The sequence below is a fragment of the Megalopta genalis genome, chromosome 4 (genome assembly GCF_051020955.1).
Source record: "Megalopta genalis isolate 19385.01 chromosome 4, iyMegGena1_principal, whole genome shotgun sequence".
Classification (NCBI taxonomy): domain Eukaryota; kingdom Metazoa; phylum Arthropoda; class Insecta; order Hymenoptera; family Halictidae; genus Megalopta; species Megalopta genalis.
In genome coordinates, this window is record NC_135016.1 from 9,519,960 (window position 1) to 9,539,773 (window position 19,814).

The window sequence follows — 19,814 nt, forward strand, 5'->3', positions numbered from 1 at the left end:
TTCCAGCAGCCTCCGGTCCGGTTCTCGTCCGGCGACGGGGTTGATATTCGAATCGCTAATAAGTTCGGACGGTGTTTTATGCGGGAGCTCGGAGTCTACTGGGTGTCCAAGAAACGTCGGATCATCGGAACATTCGGATCCTCGTCGCAAATGAAAATCGAAAGGTCTTCTGTTATTTTACTTCGAGGAGCTTTCGTTTCGAAGCACTATTAGTTGAACGTTGAATCGTAGTTCTTCCGGTGGAGACTTTTTCTTGGGCACTTTGCTGTGGAAGCTCTAATCGAAGCCTTTATAATTTGTATGTCTCGAAACAGAAAGGTTCTTAATTATTTTAGAAGAGGAAGCTTTATTTATTAGGCATTAACAGTTGGAAATTAATTATTTGACTTCTCACTGTTTTCTAGATGATCCAACTAGACTATTTTCTTGGCAACTGTACTGTCGAAGCATTGTTAGCTGAACGTCGAATCATAGTTCTTCCGGTAGAAACTTTTTCTTGGGCACTTTGCTGTGGAAGCTCTAATCGAAGTCTTCATAATTTGTATGTCTCGAAACAGAAAGGTTCTTAATTGTTTTAGAAGAGGAAGCTTTTTATTTATTAGGCATTAACAGTTGGAAATTAATTATTTGACTTCTCACTGTTTTCTAGATGATCCAACTAGAACTCTTTTTTGGGGAACTGTACTGTCGAAGTCATTCTAATTTTCTGCTCTTAATATCTGAAAACAGAAATATCCTTAATTATTTTAGAAATGGAAGCTTTATTTCTTAAGCATTAGTAGTTGGAAATTAACGATTCCACTTTCCACGATGTTCCAACTATTCCAACTAAGTCACGTTACAAACTAAGGCATTTTTTCTTCGAATTAATAGTTGAAATCTGATAATTCCTCTCGCAGTGTTTCGATAAAAATTCTTCTCTGTGACAATCCACAGTGAAAGTCCTATTGACTCTTTCAGAAACCAAGCGTTGTTCAGCAAAATATTAAAGGCTGTTTATTTAATATCTTCGTTTCGCTTGGACCAGTATTTTGGGACACCCTGTACAAAAGAGGCGCGGGGCTGGAGGATCATCTCGTGGACGACGTCCTTCAGCGTCCTCCCACTGCGAATGCAAATAATCGTCCAGCCTCGTCCAGCGTTACGGTATTGAACGACGCGCGAATACCCGGCAAGACTCTACTTCTGAGTTTTAATATGCGGTCCAACTGGTCACTCGCCCATCTCGTTGTTATTAAGAGATGCTGTCTACTTTGGATCTTAGCTTTAATTAAATTTAAAGTCTTATTATCATTACGGGGAAACCTCTAACTGACTTTGATGCAGCAGAGAACTCAGAGCTACTTGTTCTTTCATGCTTTAATTTCTTCTTGATACGTGGTCGTAGTTGTTCGTTATTGTTCATGCTTCTTCATACTTCTTCATATTTGTTCTTAGTTGGTCGTATTTGTTCATACTTATTTGGTTTACACTTGTTACTTGTCCATACATATTCATACTTGTTCATACTTTTATTTAAACTTGTTTGTACTTATTTGTACTTGTTTACTCTTATTTATACAAATTTATACTTCCCGAGGTTTCTTTTCATTCGTTTATACTTCCCTAGGTTTCTTTACATTCGTTTATACTTATTTATACTTCCTTAGGTTTCTTCAGATTTGTTCATACTTGTTCATACATGTCCATACTAGTTCACACTAGTTCATATTTGTTTATACTTCCTTGGGCTTCTTCACTTGTTTATACTTGTTTATACTTCCCTAGGCTTCTTCAAATTTCTTCATACTTGTGCATACATGTCCATACTTATTCATACATACCCAAACTTATTCATACTTGATCATACTTGTCTATACTCGTTTATACCTTTTTCGTACATGTTCGTACATGTTTATCTAAACACAATTACGATCGCGCGATATTCTGTCGGCGATCGTATAAAACGTCATTAAACCATAGGGCAAACAGGGCGAGAGAAATTCCGTGCTGGTAAAACCGGAGTAATCATAATAAATCAGCGGGTAAAAAAGCGCGAGATACAGAAAATTTGTCTTTACATTCGCCATTCGCGAAGCTCACGCAATCACGAGCTCTTAAGCATTTTCCTCTTTTAGCCGTGGCGAGGGAAAAAGCGGCTAATAAAGTTTCTAGACCGACGCCTCGTCATTAGAGACCGTCCTGCTATATCTATATTTTTTCCAGCCCGGGTACGGATGTTGCGGAACGCGTGTCAGCCACCGTTCCTCCTTTTTCCCCGGCGTTGTCCTTCATCCCTACCTGGCGGTATTCTCTGTCCTGAGGATTTTTTGCGTTCCGTAGCCGTAGTAGTTCGGCAAAAACTTTTTAATCTTCGTCACGCGGTGTCGGACAGCTTTCTCTCTCTCTCTCCCTCTCTCCCTCTCTCTCTTTTTCTCTGTCTTTTTCTCTCTTCCCCTTTCTCCGTGTCTGCGTCGTCTCTCTTTCTCTGGCACTCTCTCGCAGCGTTTTCGGCTGACGCGCCTTCGAAACGAATGAGGATTAACGGTATTGTGCTGTCAATCCTGCCGGCGTTTTCTGGCTCTCCCTTGTTTCCTCCCTTTTCATCCGGCCGGAGCGAGAGGACCGGGGCTCTTTTTCTTCGCGGAGATTGCGGGCGTCGGTGTCGAATCTCGCGCGCGCGAAATCAGCCGGAAGAACAATGGAAAGCGATTACAGCGGCGGATGGGGATCGGAGGGGCGGGGGGAGGAGGGAAGAGCGTTCGGATTGGGCACGAAGACGACCGTGGTTTTTGAGGGGAGCACGGCGGTGTTGCTCGGCACCGTCCACATCCTCGGCCTGCGGTCGATTTCGGGGGACCCCGGAGTCGTTCGCTCGCAGAATATACTCGTCCGAATCGATTATGGGAGCCGAAACAATGTACCTCGGATTATTGTAATGGGAATGAAAATGGGCCTGCGCGTTTACCCCGACGCTGCGGTGCACCCATGCACCCTTCGATGCAACGTTCCCAGACATTGTTCCATTTAGTCGGTTTATACCGCGGCCCACTCAACTATTCAGCTACCGGTGGTTCGTTGATCTTCCGGAAGCGGTTTTTGATGGCCGCCCGGTTTATTTATCGGCAGAGCCATTGTCTGCGTTTAGGCGGTTGATGGAATCCAATTAGCACCGCCTCGGCATTATATTAGGGACGCATTTGATGTAGGTTACATCGCTCGCCTTTCAATTCGCTGTGGGATTTAACGCCGAACCAACCATACCGAAACGACCGGTTCGAACATTTGTACTTTGAGATTGTTAAATTGCGAACGCTCTTTTTCTCTTTTAATTGGTTATTTAATGCCGCATCGAGCATTTGTAGATTATTAGCGACTCGGGTAGGTTACAGCCTCTTGTACACTTCAATTTGTTTTAAATATCGTAGTAGGTTCCTCGTTGCGCGTGTTGCAAATCTTTATGCGAAACAAAAATGTTCTGCATTTGTTGCAGAGTGATTCGGGTAACTTAGAAGTTGCGTTCTTTCGTTAACAATTTCAGGGAGTTGAATGTCCTTAAGTTCTTTTAACCTTTTAGGTACGGCTGAATTCTGCGCGAGGCTATTTCTTTGGTCGGCAGAGTCTGATGTGTACTGTACAGAATGTGATATTGTATATTCTGTGTCTATATATACAGGGTGTCCCAAAAATGTCTCGCAATCCGAAAGTGGCGGGTTCCTCAGGCCATTTGAAGCAACCTTTTCCTTTACAAAAATTTTCTCCGAGCCACCGTTAACGAGTTATTAACGAAAAACAGTGACCAATGAGAGGCGAGCTCAGCTGGCGCTTGAGGCGATCGAGCCAATGAGCGGAACTGGGCTTCGCGTGCTGGTTGACTGGGCCGCCTCGCGTTAGCCGTACTCGATTCTTATTGGTCACTGTTTTTCGTTAATAACTTGTTAACGGTGCCTCGGAGAAAATTTTTGTAAAGGAAGAAGTTGCTTCAAATGATTGCGAGACATTTTTGGGATATCCTGTAGACTGTTGTAAATCGATGTGAAGACAAAAGAAGTGTGAAACAATGCATATGAAGACGATTATTTGATTCAAACGATGAGCGAGTGAGCTACTAGAGCAAGCCACTATAGTGGCGCGTCGTCCAAAGAGATGACATCCGCGAAAGCCACTATAGTGGCGCGTCGTGCCTAAAAGGTTAATATCTTCATTGTTTTAAATCCCATTTATCTATTTTCGTACGTAACATCTACGGCCTATACATTATTCTTAATTAAAACGTTGATGTAATTTAAGATTAATATTCACATTTGCGTGACATTTGCGTTACAATAAATATTAGAAATCTTCATCCCAACAAGAATGAATACTTAACCCCTGGAAACAAACATCCATCAATTTTTGAATGAACTCCGGCGAATGTTCGATTTCTGTTTACCGGATTCGCCAGATAATTCATATCCATACTTCCCAAAATGAACGGTCAACGCGTATCAGAAATGATCGAATGATACAATAAAAGACCGTGCGAACGGTCCACGAACGTGGTTCGCCATTGGCTGTCGCCGGGAGCTTCTCACAACAATCTTTCTTCCCGGGGCGCGGGTGCTGTCGCAGTGCCCCGTCTCTTTAATTATTCATCGACCCCGTCGCTCGGAAACAAGAAAAAAGGGGTCGGGGCGCAGTTCACTTGGACGATGTACACGATCCCCGTAAGAGCGGGAAAAAATCAAATTACAAGGAACACGACGGCCGTTTGTCCTCGCGCCGTTCCCGAGGCGTCCTTGTTCTCCGCCCCGGGATTTCTATTTTCGCGAGGACCCGACGAGACGGCTCGCACAACAGGTGAACGAGTATCTCCTGATGAACACCCGGATGAGGATCGTGTGCGGAGAGCGCGACCGTCGAAAGTTAGGGACCCGACCGTCGCTGAAAGACGAGGAGGGGGACAATAAACCAGGCAGAGAAGCGGACGGAACCGACAGACGGGACAGGCAGCGAGAAAGATGGAACGGCGGAGGCTGGTAATCGATTCCGGGGAGCTGTGCCGTTTCACGAATAACCAGACCAGGAACGAGAGGAAGAAAAGGCCGAGGAGACGAAGATAGGGGAGGAAAGGCCAGGTGAACGAAAACCAGGCTCGCAAGAAGACCTGTTTAAAGCGCCATTTAATTTTCCTTCATGAATCATTTAGGGTATTCTTCTACCCTCCGCTGCTCCTGCCGCTCCTCGTTCTCTTCCGTTCGTTCCCGATCCGTAGCTCCCGGGGAGGCAAGTTACCCTCCTCATTACATGGCTAATATATGTATATCCGTCTATCGTTTAAATATTCAGAAGGGTTCCGGTGTCAGAGAGATCCGCGAGGCAGATACGCAACGTCCTACGAACCGCCAACCTCTTTCTGCTATTCTGTCCTTCTTTTTTTATCGCGCCGCGAGTCCTGTCCTCCTCCCCTTCTCGCGTGTACAGGATGTCGAGAAAGCAGGGGTTGTCAGGATACACGCGAGCATACTAATTTCTTGCTGCTTCTTCGCTTCGTCGGCCTTTCGTTGACGATTAAGTCCGCTGCCCCGTCTATAGCGGGTCACTGACCGCAGTGATTCAGAAATGATCTGGCATCGTCATCGCTGAATTGCGAATTTTTATGCAGAAGAGGAATGCTTTGTCTCTGACCATTGTGGATCAGCGACCTAGAACGATAATCACCGGACTGTGAACTTTTATGCAAAAGTAGAATGTTCTACCACTGATGAATCTAGATCAGTCACCCGGTAGTGACAGAGACTTATTAATCATTTACAATGATCATCGCTGGATTGGATTCGATTGTTATGCAAAAGAGAAACGCTCTGTTAACGATGAGCTGGAATCATCTTCAATGGACTGCGAATTTTTATGCAGAAGGAGAATGTTCTACTTCCGACCGCTACGGACTGCGAATTTGTATTTGAAAAAACGCTGAGACATTGATAATTGAAGATTTCTCAGAACTTTCTTTATAGGAAAATGGGCTGCGAAAGCCTCAGTAGCAGCATCGTGCTTTGATTTGTTGTCTCGCGCGCGTAATTGAAAGTCGCTGAAAGCTCCAGTTTCGTCTGCGCGGCCACGTGTCTCATAAATATTAAAAATAGCAGATCTCCTAGAGGCCCTGCTGCCGCGAAAGCCTCGTTTGCTGCTCCATTTCCGAGACTCCCTCGTATTTCCACCTTGATCCGAGGACAAAAGATTCGTCACCCTTGGCTACCGCCATATTTGCAAAGTCGGGCTCGTCGCCCTTAGATTTTCGACAGCGCACACGCACGCATGCATGTTCCACGCACTGGAAAACTGCGGATCTGCCGGAGCACCCGCGAAAGCCCTATTTGCTACTCCATTTCCGAGACTCCCTCGATGTAGAGTCGACTGCCACCGTTTCCCGAGACTGCCGCGAATTAATCCGGAAACAAAAGATTCGCCACCCTTATCTGCCGCCATCGTTCCAAAGCCGATGATCGTCGCTTTTATCGGGTCACCGGCGGACTAAACGACAGTTAAGCCAGCGACGTATTGTATCGCGTCGGTGTTGAGAACGGGTCGTTCCGTCGAGTCATTCGCTTCGGAATTCGCGGCGACGCGACGCGACGCGGCGCGACGACGATCTCCTGGCATCCTTTCAATCTCCGCTCGTATAATGGAGACGACAATGTTGACGAGGCATTATATATTTTTCATGGAGCCCGTCGGTTTAGATAATGGACGTTGGACCGTGTCCCTTATCGCCGACTGAATTACCAACCGTAATGTGGACAGAGCGATCCCGGGCTGGGCTAACACGTACTGCTGCCGTATCACGCAATACACCCCTTTAATTTACTGTACTTGTTTCGTCCTCTCCTCAGAGTAGTTCCCGTTGATTTACTATAATTATCCTGTCGGCTATCCGTGTGCATGTTTCTTATGAACCTAATGGACGAGACGGAGACGGTGTTATATACAGATAGCATTTTTAATTTACTGGGTCTGCGAGGAATATCTTGATCGGCCGTGCTGACTTATTTTTCGTCGGACCACTTTTGTCGAATCATTGGTATTTTCTCCTCGTATTTCTTTTCTTTTATTTAAGCATGCTCTTGGGCGTATGTTTAGCTGTATTTTACAAACATAGAGAAACGTTTTTCCATACAGTGGTAAAACTCAAGAATATACATATTCATGCGCATTGTGTGGATATTAAACAATACCGGTAACACTCTGGCACGAAACACAGATTTTAAGCATATAAATTATTGCGCATGGCTCAGGTTCTTAACCGGAAAGCTCTTCTTAATATTACTCTCTCTCTTCCTTTCTCTCTCTCTCTCTCTCTCTCTCTCTCTCTCTCTCTCTCTCTCTCTCTCTCTCCCTCGCAACGCTCGACATTCAAGCAACTTCCTGCAGGCTCACGTGCACATTCGCTCATCGCTCATGCCAACCTCTCGCAATACAAAACTGTTTATGAATTACATCGTATTCAGCAACTTTGCTAACGAAGGCTATCGTTAAAACTGCTAGAACATTGTTCTGAAATGAAACGTGGCTTTTTATTCAATACGATATGTTTTCGTTCGTTGGATCGCAAATATTTATACAACAATGAAGGAAAAATATTGATTTTGTTGGCAAAAATATTTTTTTGATACTAAGCTTTGTTTTCCGAACTATAGCGAGCATTTGTAAATTCCTTAAATGCATGGAAATCGACGGTCCAACTATCACGTTCCACAAGAATATTTGTTTCACACATTATGCAACGTGATGTCATCATTTTTGAAAGTCTACAACTTAAAAAACGTGTTAATAAACTGTTCAAATGATTGGTGTCAGTAATAATCGCTGCCAGTAACATTATCTAATACAGTAATTTTTTCCTAATCGTGCACAAAAATGGACAATTTGGGAAGAGGAGCCTTGCGTCTCGTTTTGATAGTTGTTGACAATCGCTAACTATAAAAACGAATCCACAAGGCTCGAATAATCGTATCTCCTCTTCCTAGATTGTCCATTTTTGTGCGCAATCTGAGCGCGAATTAGGAAGAATTCACTGTAATTTCGTCCGGTATTTTTCTATAGTTTTAGCTATAGCACAATGATTGAAAATTCTACTAACAGATTATAAGGATTCGCACGACTGTAACGACTCTACGCCACACTTTCGAAGAAACTGCACCAGCCTAAGTGCAACGGTGCATCATTTCGCTCGCGATTTTCTTCGCGTTCCGATCGCCATCCGCGAAGCGCCGCTCTTATGATTCACGCTTTCGCTCGAGCGACTATCTGGACATCGAACGGCGTCGGTGCTGACGTTAATTATCACTGTCTTGTTAGCTCGAAATTATGGCCGGCCTTGCAGACTTTATGGCATCGCGAAGTACGTGCACGCGTTAACTAGATTCTTGCCTTGCCGCGGCGTGCATTCCATTTTTTCCTGCTGCACCATCGCGGCGCGGACGGTCGCGCATTGAAATTCATGACGCGTCAAGTATGGATTGAAATGCGTGGAAAACGCACGCATTATTCACTGCGCAATAAAACGTTGGCCGCGTAACGCCGGCCGAATATTAATTACGCAGATAGAACTACAATTACTCACGGGGCGGGCCGCGGCCCGGCCCGACCTGGCCCGGCCCCCCGGAACACGTCGGGCTCTGTTATCAGTATCGATAATATTAACGAGCGTGTAATTAACTAACGATGCCGTTCGTGGGTCACGAGTTTTTCGAATTAGACTTTAACGACTCGGGGACAGAATAACGAAGCATTTTAATAGCCTAGCATTAACGCCCGCGAGTTTACTGCCGGCGCAAATAACTCCGGCAAAAATGTGGAGGTTCCGATTTACGATTCCTCGATTCAACGTTACGCACGATCGCCGGCCACAAATTATGCCGCGCGTAAGTCGAGAGCGCGAAATAATCGTCCGTTATTCGCGGCATTGTTTCTCGCGGAAATGTTGCCGGTTTGTTTACATTCGACCGTTGCAAATTATCGATTACACCGGTCCGTCGCGCGAATTCTTCTTCCCGGGAAGGATTGTTTTTAATTGGAACGTGCTTGTTTTTTTTAACCGTTCGAAATTTTTCTCCGGCTGCGCGTGCCGCGAGGGCGCGGTGCGGCCTCGAAAACGACAAAAAGAGTATTTGCTAGTTAATATAGTAATAGCTCTTGTCTAGCGGGACAGTTTACGTTACCTGCGGGAGCTTTTAAATTATTGGCTGCCATTTCCAGCGACGAAGCAATTACAGTAATTGGAATTTTCATTATTTTAAGTAATTTAATTATTGATAATCTCTTACGTCGCTGTCGGCCGGCCGCCGCTACACAAGTTAACATTATGTCGCCCTAATTGCCGGCACATATTTAATCAAACAAAGTGCAAGTGCGCCGATGAATGCGAACGAGCGTATCCGCGAAATCCGCGGGGCGTTTGGTCCGAATCATCGTCGGCGTTCAAAACGGTTCGCGCCGCAAGGAATTCAGCGAGCATTTCCCACGGTTTCACCGTTATTTTTAACCGGCAGGCAGCGTATCGACGAATTATTATTTGCGAGGTGTCGCCTCGGTTAATTATACGGCGGCCCCCGGCGGTGTCCGCGATCAAAATTCTATAGCGACCGGGCACGAACGGCGCGGCGCTGTGTGTCGCGCCGCCGTAAAAACGTAACCAGACCGGATCGTATTACACTCGGATAATTATGCCAAAACATTGCTTTCGCCGGGCGTGTTTCATTCCGTTTCGCGTCACCGAAAAAACCCCGTCCCCGTTGTTTATTTCGTTTCACGCGACCGGGTGCGAACCGATTATTCCCATCCCTTCGAGCGTTGTTTCGCGAGGTTATGGGGAACGCCGGTCGGAATGGCCGATTTTTTCCCCGCCGCGCCGACTTCCCTGTCCGGACGATAGCAGGCTAACGTGAAAAACAACGATCGTCGGCCACATTTTCAAATTAGCGGCCACAATAACGTCGACAACACCAACGGCAGCTTTTACGCCCTTCTATTTACATGTTCAGAGGCGGCGGCTGGACGCCGCGGATAGCCAAGCGGGAAAATAAGTAGTATGGGGCACCCTGCACCCTCCGCGAGCCCGACGCCATTTGCAGTTTGTCGCGGAAATAGTTTCGGATCGGACCGAAATGAATTTCAACTTCCAACGCGCCATTTGTTTTCTTCCAAGGGTGACCCACACCGACTGTCTCCACCGAATTATGTACACGGTGTCGCAAAATAATGGTACTTCCGGGAAATGAGGGGTTGCTGAGATCATTTGATGTAACTTCTTCCTTGGGGAAAATGCAATTCGTAGCGTTGTTCACGAGTTATTGACGAAAAACAGTGACCAATGAGAGGCGAGATCAGTTGGCGCGAGGCTGCCGAGCCAATGAGCGGGACTGGGCTTATTTATTATTTCACATGACCTCAGCAACCCCTCATTTTTCGGATTTACTATAATTTTGGGATATGCTGTATAATTTCACTTTTGTGGGAGGTTAGTCGCTTGGATTCAAGCTCAGCTTCGTAGAAATAAATTGGATGCGAAAATGAAAGTATTTAGACGATGTTTTTCGAGACTCAATTTATATCGAATTACATTGTTAGCCTATTCGAATTACATTGTGACAAGGCTTGGAATTCACGTTCGTTCGAAGGTCATCTTGCCAGTGACCAAATGGACGCAAAAATAGAAACATTTATGCGCACGCTATAATTATTGCACATTTTTGTAACTCTCCTTTTATTGTTTTAAATGTAACATTATCGAAAGTACATTAAATTATTTAAAAAGATATGGAAGAATTTTTGTTGAGTACCATTGCAGTCAGTGTTACTTTCTCCAATAAATTGAAACAATATCGCTATTTATTTGAATTTATTATTATTTCTGTTAACACGAAATGATAATTAAATCCTTGGTCTAAATTGTACTTATTCAATCGACTGTAACTTCGAGAGAACAAAATCGGAGGACTGTCTACCCGGACTCATTTTAGAGGGAGAAACTTCCACTTTCGCTTCCCCAAGTTGTTTTTTTTTCCTGCGGTTGGTTTTGCATTAGTAAGTGGGCTGGAAAGCGAAGATGATATTTTTCTTGAAAATTTTATGTGGCCCGTGCAATCTCCTCCTGCTGTACCTCGAGTTATTCTAATGCCGGCGGCACTCTTTTCACTTAAAGCGTAATAAAACGGCAATAAAAAATTGTATACCAAATTTTATGGGCTCGTTGTGCGGGGATAACTTCAATCTTGAACTCCGTGGGGATCGCCAAGGCTAAAAATTTTTTTGAAACTTGACAAAGACCGTCCTACCTATAAATACGCCTATAAAAACCACCCTCTTCATTTTCCCTCTGGCTTATTGAGGATCTTTATGGGAAATAAAAATTATTAGTATGAACTTGGGGTAAAATAAAAATGTGTTCCTTTTCCTGATAATCTTAATGAATTGAAAATAATGCAACAATATTCTTAAGTTCTTGCGACGATACTTCGCTATTGTGAATTCCTCTCGTCGATGTTCAACATTAGTGCCTAAAATCCGCAGTCTTCTTATTAGTTTAAAAGCACCTTTGCTTAAACGAACTCAAGGAAGCGAAAGTACAGTCTTTATTCTTTAAAATAAGCTAAGATAGATCATCATCCAATTTTGTTTTCCTAAGTTATAGCATTTCGAACATCGACAAATTTTTCCCTAGGAATCCTCCAGTTTTGAAATTCGAAAAATCGTGTTTCTGTTCCCGAGCGATTTTTAAACGTTTCAGCAAGTTTCTAGAAGACCAAATTAATCTGTTCCATGTCAAGGATTTCGAATACAAGCCACGTTTTCGATAGGAGTCTGGAGAGCGTGGCAGAGAGTGAGCCTGGATTTTTATGTTTCCATATCGATCTATAACGAACGCTGGCCGCAATAAAGCTGCAGCTAGTTATACGCTCTAGAGCTCTACTCTGGATTCCCAGAAGGTGTCACGATTGATCCAACCCCCTAACCCCGCTATTCGAAAGTTAATGGATCCCGCACCGCAATCCAACAGACGCGGCGGCAGCGATTGAAGTAGATCCGCCGCGAGGAATGAGTTTCTCCGAGGAAGCGCTATTGCGTTCGCGGAATTTGCGTCTGACTGACACTATTCCGCACACGGTATCTCTCCCGTTATCGACGTTACGAGCAAAAAAGTTCGCCGACTCGGTTTACGACATCAATAATCGAGCAGCTTATGACGCGCCGCTCGCTCGACTTTCGCGCCCCGAACTTTCCCGTCTTGATCCGGCAACTTTTTTCCGGCTTGTAACCCGTTGGCCGTAACGCGGCCGACAACCGGTCGGCGTATTCTAGCAAGAAACGGTCATCCCGTGTAGCCAAACTTCGAAAGCTCGGGCCGCCTCGCAGCCGCGGCTTTACTGAAATCTTCGAGGTGAACGTCGCGACATTTCGCCGCGCGAATTTTCTTCGACCAAGAATTCGGCGACACTTTACCCGATTAGCGTGTAATTCAGCGAAGCAAGGAACAATTCGTAATGGCATTTTGCACGTCGAACACCGATATCGTGATTCTTTTCTGATCTTATTTTTATAACAACGTAAACACCTCCGTGTAGAATTGGCCTCCATATTTGGGAGGCCAATAAATCCATAAATTCATATTTGGTGTTTAGAATATTTTCTATATATATAAACATCTTGAAATTTGAGAATATGTTTCCGTTTTCGCTAAAATGACAATTTAAATAGCCAACGACCACTACTTCTTACGCGCGACGAGTATACTCGTCACGACACTGACAGACAACTGGTTAATTGGTGTTGAATCCGCGGTACGGATGCGGAAGTTCGAAGCGACGGATCGTCCTGCAATTCCCAGCGGAAATTGTCTGAAAGGGAGCGCATCGCCGCACACTGGCACCAAATCCCGAAGACATGGTCAAGATACAAAGACGAGGATCGGAATTAAATTGAAAAATGGTTGAAAAATGTACGAAAGTTATTTGAACAGAGATAGAAGTCGTGATGTATGATGAACTTGTACGCTGCAGGATAAAAATATATACCGAAAGTTCCAACTGGAATTTTGACAGGATGATTAGAACTTTTCCTCTACATCTTCAAGTTATTCAGTGATTTCTCTGTAACCCTTTGTGCTCGAGTGGTGACTTTGAGGCACCGCTAAAAAAATTGTTATATCACGTTCTAAGATCATTTTTATGTTATCAAAGTTTCGATTTTAAACATTACTGAAAGCGTAGCTGTCGCATGAATCACAACACTGTATAAATCACAAACTATAAAATATACTTTGTCGTGTAAAATGAAAGTAATACAAGTCAGAACAATTATTTTAGATTTACAGTTGAAATGAGTTCGAGTGTAAAGGATTAATTCGTGCTCAGATTGCGCAGAAAAATGGACAATTTGAGAAGAGGAGCCTTGCGTCTCGTTTTTATAGTTGTCGACAATCGCTAACTATAAAAACGAGTCCACAAGGCTCGAATAATCGTACTTCCTCTTCCTAAATTGTCCACTTTTGTGCGCAATCTGAGCGCGAATTACGGAGAAATTACTGTACTTTTTGCACTAAATTGGTGCACATTCGCAATCACATTCGCAACAACTGTTTAACTCACGTTTGCACCGCAATTGTCTCTCCATTTTCTCCAACACTTCACCACGGGGACATCGATAAGTTATTCATCGTACACAACGGTTGAAATAAACCTACGCGAAGATTCATTTTTAGTAGTTCTGATCGCGTTTCTATCATTTAGGATCTGTTTTCGTGTAGAAACGGTAGAATCTGGCCCAATTTGTTCGCCGCGGGACGAGTTTATTAAAAGCAATCGAGTGTGACGTAAAGGCAATCTCGCGGATGAATATTTATAGCGAGAAATTCAGTTACAGCTGCGACCGTAACGTGAAACATCCAGCGCCGGATATCTCCGAGACGTCCTGGAAATTTTTAAACGAATCTCGGCGGCCTCGCGGCCGGATCTCTTTTCCCGTTACACGGTTATGCGATGTATAAGGTCGTTGCAGCATGTACCGCCGCCAATAATCGCAACTCGGCCCCGAGTCGGTTTAACGGGCTACTACCATGAATAGTTCAGCTGTAAACTGCAGCTGCAGTACGGCGTCGATGGAATCAGGGGTAGAGTTACAGACTGGCGTCGCCGTAAAGCGCCTAGAAAATGAGGATTCAAGGAATGTGCCCGCCGGGAACTGATTGAATACAGGGTGAACGCACTCTCGAAGCTGGCCAGCGCGCTGGTCTCTGTTCGAACACGGGTAAACGGTTCTTGGTACTGCACCATGTAATAATCACGGTAATCGAGTCCCCTACCTTGGCCAGACTGCAGTTGTAATCAAGGATAGTTCAGATTTTAAATACGTGCTATCGTTAGCGGGATTAGCTCCTTCTTATCCGAGAAGTTTTATCTCGTCTGTTTCAGAACTTTGCACGATTTCAATTCGTAATGTAATTATGACAAGATTGGATTTATTAAAACTTCGCACGATTACTGTTTTAATTAGACTCTGGATTTTGTTCATTTTTGGGAGAAGTAAGTAAAGAAGTAGCAGAACAATGAGGACGTAAAAAGAATTTCAGAAAATTGCTACGTTAATTTCCATTTATTGAAAATATTAAAAGATGAAGTACATTTCTATTCGACTCGTGTGTCTTTTGCAATTCACGTAGACAACTTTTAAATTACATTCGCAGTTAAATCAGGATATATGCTTGAATAAAGAAGTTTATCAAAAAATTCGTCACAGGAATATTTATGTAGCTTCAATTACTGTAACATGAAGAATTAGTAATATCGAGTAATGTCAAACAATTAACAGACACAAGATGTAAATTTGTGTCAGTCGTCGAATCACTTTGAATAAAAAAATATACCTAAGAAGTCGATTGTATTATTGTTCTTCTGTAATTTAGACGAGTTTCATGATTACAGTAGTTCATTCGTTTGTTTTGGAAAGCATCATTTTTGTATTTTCTTTCATATTGTGTTTCTTATTACGTGTTTCTCAAGTGTTTGGACAAGCTCAAGGCGAAAAAGCACGAAATATTATATCAGAAAGTGTTGACTCGGTCATGAAAATGATCGATCTATTTAAAAAATTCAATGTCTCCAATTCGATAATGTTGTTCGTAAATATAAGTAAAATTATCGTAAGGCCACAATAACCAGGGGGGAGGGGCGGCACAGTAATTGATACACTTAGCCTAGTTAGCAAGCCGTGGGAGTGGCCCATTAACAGCGGCCTGAACTCCATCAGGAACATTCGTCCGTACACAGCCGCTCGAAAGATCGTTTGCGCGTTTATTGCCCGGCATTCTGCATAAGTTGAACGCGACACATTGGACACCCAGTACACCAGCACTCATGCATATGGAATTCCTCGGCGACACGTCTGCATCCTGCCACGCAGCCGGGGCGAGAGCCAGTATCAGAAGTGTGAGATAGCTCTTCCGGCTCTCGGGCCGTGGCGGGCTGCGGCGGGCCGGGAGCCGTGGCGCGGGGGCGGACCCCGGCTTTATCGCGACTCTATTAATTACCGCGATCTGCCATAAATTCGTAGTAATAGTTAGGATTTACTCGAGACAGCGGGGAGGTTAAACGATCACATTAAACGCACCTAGTTGCAGGACAGACCGCCATAAGGGAGTTCTGTCAGGTAATTACGGGGGACAAACGGCGCGATATTTTACGGAAAGGCTTCCCGTAGCTCTTTAATCTCCAGTCGGAGAATCCTTCTCCGGCTGTGCCCGGTGCGTTCGAACGCGATGCAACGATCGCAATTTCGACGGTAACCGGACGATTGTTCAGCCCGGCTCCTTTGAGACACCGAAGACTTAGAGGATCGAGCCGACGACGCTCGACCTGTCCTCCTTGGATCTTCTCTCGGCGGACACTCGAGACGCGATGGCTTCCCCTCTAAGACAGCGGCTCGGAAGCCCTAGATTCCCGATCGCCCCGCCGATGCAAAAACCATAAATTGATGGTCGACGAGCCTGTCGTCGGATTTCTGTCCGCCGATCGGCAACTATCGTCAACTATTCCCGACCAATAGGGATTCGTCGCGGTCGCAGTTTGCGTCGGAGGACTCGAGGCTGCCGCCGAGTCCGCTTTGTTTCGTCTCCCTAAATTCTCACACTCAGGCGAGCACGTCTTATCCGGAGAAGGAACAAGGGCCTCCTTGAACGCTTTATGCTTCGAGACAAAACGCTTTTGAAAAGTTTACACGATGGTCCTTGTCAGCTCTCGTCGCGCTCCCAGTCACGAAGGGATGATACCCGGTAGTCCGTGGAAGCCGATTACTCAGGTTCACCCGGTGTATTATCTGCGTGAGAGATACCTAAGACGAGAGGGTTTTGTATCCACCCACTCGCCGCGATCTCTCTCGTCTACGTCATTCAAATTTCACGAGTCGCAGTGCGCACCCGGTATTGTTAACGTTGTCCACTTAATAGCCGTGCCAGCCAAAACGGCGCTCCCAATTTCGGCGACCCACCCGAAATTTTCGTGGCACCCTATCAGCGCAACGAATCAATCGGAATCGAATCGGTCTGGCGAAACAGAAGCAAGATACTTTGATGAATTTGCTTGGGCTGCGGCTTTGAATCAATGGAGGGGAAGGCTTTGCGATTTAGAACCATTATCTCTTTGGGATCGTCATCATTTTTGTACACTGATGATCGTTGATCTTGTTGCAAGACTTTAAGGAACGTCAACTTATTTCAATTACTTTGGAATGTCTGGATTTTCCTCCATTTGTACGTACTTAAGATATAATCAATATTGATATGCATATATCTGAATTGTATTGAATATTTTAGAAAATATTTTAGAAAATATTTTATAGCGTTAGTTGAAAGATTTAAGTGTAACACTTTTCTGTCTCAGGAAAAAAACGCAGTATTATTGCAGAGTCAGAGGAACATTGATTAATATCTTGCACAATTATTTCACAGCAGATTCTGTGTATTTTTCATTACTATTTTGTATGTCAGGTCTGCATAGTATGTACACACACAAATGAAGTCGTTCTAGCCCAGAAATGTTATCTTGTGTAAAGAGAAGAAGCAGTGATGTGTAGGAATATACACTTTCCTCTTATAAATAAATTTTTGTAATAAAATTAACGCATCTGCTTTCCTTTCTCCCACTCACTATACTAACACGATATCGTCTTTCAAAGCGCGTAACCTAATAAAATTTGAATCTGGCGAAAAATTGTGTCTTTTGAATACATTTTGATACATTTTTTTGGGCGAAATGTGTGCTTCGGTTTTCGTCCGACCGCTAAACCCTTTAGTCGTCCTACGGTTAACCTGCTTGTCCGCCGATGCTGTCGCTATTTCGAGTGGAATGCGTTGTGTACAAGATTCCCCTTAGGGTGGGGCAAAATAGGCGAAAAAGAAGGCGGAGACCGGCTGGCGAATGCCGCGGCGGTGTGGGAAGGAATAAGGAGAGCTCGAACAAATGTTTTCAATATGTTGCATAAATCGCGTGTTTCATCGTAAATTGAAATGGAAATGCATATAACCGTACGATATGGAAGCGGCTTTATTGTTCCATTCTTATTCCGGTGACGTTTCTATGGCGCCTCCTCTTCCTTTATATCGCGGAGAGGACGGCGACGACGACGGCCGCCATCGATCCGTCCGCGGGGAATCTCTTTTTAACTCGGACCTTCCTTTCTCCTTACAGATGTCATCGTCCTAGAGATAGTCTGTTCTCGTGGAGCTCGGGCTTTGACAACTTCACCGGGTTCGTCAACTGGGGCTTCCTGTTGCTGGGCATCGGCGGAATCCGATTGCTGCTCGAAAACTTCATAAAGTGAGTATATACCGAGGGATCTTGATAAAACCGGCCGCCGCGCCGCATCAAACGCCGCGATATGTGACCGATTTCCTGATGTCCGAGGATCTCCCGCGCGACGATACAAGAATCCACGGAACTCGCTGAAACTCTCGGGGTCGTAGCTTTTTGTGGCGATCGATGAGCAGATTTTCTTTTTCACTATTTTCGGCATTGAAATTGTTTCGTTTTTGTACAATCTTTATCGGCGTGCAGGTTAGAATTTTTGTTGTTGGGGCTTGTGATAGACGAATTAAACTAGGAATTAGGAAAATACGATAAAGTGATTCAACAGTTGTTATGATTTGAGTCGAAGATGATAAAAATTGCTGAAGTTGGGAACAGGTTTCGGTGGAGGACTTGCAATTGGAAACAGGACTTGAGAACAGTACTTCGAAACACGACTTAGGAACAAGAATTGGAAACGGGATTTAAAAAGAGCTTTAAGTAACACGATTTAGGAACAAGAATTAGAAACAGAACTTAAGAATAGCACTTGGAAAGATAAATTGGTAACAGGACTTGAAAACAGCACTTAGAAATATGATTTAAAAACAAGAATTAGAGACGGGATTTAGGATTAGCACTTCGAAACACAAATTGGGAACACCAAGAATTGGAAACGGGACTTAAAAAAAGCTTTGAGTAACACGATTTAGGAACAAGAATTAGAAACAGAACTTAAGAATAGCACTTGGAAAGATAAATTGGTAACAGGACTTGAAAACAGCACTTAGAAATATGATTTAAAAACAAGAATTAGAGACGGGATTTAGGATTAGCACTTCGAAACACAAATTGGGAACACCAAGAATTGGAAACGGGACTTAAAAAGAGCTTTGAGTAACACGGTTTAGGAACAAGAATTAGAAACAGAACTTAAGAATAGCACTTGGAAAGCTAAATTGGGAACAGGACTTGAAAACAAGAAACAAGAAACAAGAATTAGAGACGGGATTTAGGATCAGCACTTAGAAACACAAATTGGTAACAAGAATTAGAAATGGGACTTAAGAATAGCGCGTAGAAACACAGATTGGAAACAAGAATTCGAAGCAGGACTTAGGGACAGCACTTAGAAAAACGACTGAACTTGCGAACAGGATTTAGGATTAAGATTTACGTCATTACGTCAAGGCTATAGTTTTCACGAAAAATAAAAATTGTTTCTATACAAGCTTAGTTTTGTCCATAAATGTTCGTACACATTTCAAACAAACTACAAAAAGATGTTTCTTATCGGCTAATTAGGCAGCTTGCTGCCTAACCTGTAATTCCTCTGCGTCGCACCTCTTCCGACTCATTAAAGAATAATCATTAGCAGGATTCATGAATTGCTTAAGCAGCGATCAGAGATAAAAATAGCGAATTCGGGAAAGAACTGAAAGGTGCGACGGTGTAGTAGCGATTCACCTGGCGCGTTGTCACCGCGATTTATCAGACGATGTCGTCGGCTGACACTGATGCCTCTATCAATCGCTGGGAATGTTAGCAGATCGCTCGTCGGCGTTCGCTGGCATTTTTTCACCGGCGATAGGGGTTAGACCTCTCGATCATGGGACTCGTCAAGGGTGGAGGAGCAGTTTGGAAGCAGGAAAGAAACGGTCGGCCGTGCTCCGGGCTCCAAATAATGCGAGCGAGGGGAGGGTGGAAGGAAGGACAGCTTCATCAAGCTGTCATAGGGCATAGTTTGGCGGAGGAAGGGTATCACGGCGTGAAAGAGAAACGAGAAAGAATCCCGGGGAAATGGTAACTTCGATGAAGTCGGTCGGGGGAGATGGGGGGGGGGGGAGAGTGAGCGCGTTCGAACGACAAACGAATTTCATTTAATTAGCGAATCGACTGGTCGACGCGGCTCGGCTCGGCTCGGCCCGGCCCGGCGGAACTTTTCCTGCTGATTCGGTCGGATCGTTTTTCGCAAGACAGGAGGGATTTTTCCGCGGGAAATTCGCGCCGCGCCCGCCGGGA

The 19,814-nt window shown here is 44.4% G+C and overlaps 1 protein-coding gene across 1 annotated transcript in view; it reads left to right on the forward strand.

Annotated features, from left to right (window-relative positions):
* mdy (diacylglycerol O-acyltransferase) overlaps nt 1–19,814 on the forward strand; it is a 207,506-nt gene that overhangs the window by 12,296 nt on the left and 175,396 nt on the right. Inside the window, exon 2 of the mRNA XM_033477664.2 lies at nt 17,697–17,825. Within this exon, the coding sequence (XP_033333555.1) occupies nt 17,697–17,825 (129 nt within the window). The remainder of the gene's footprint in view (nt 1–17,696; nt 17,826–19,814) is intronic.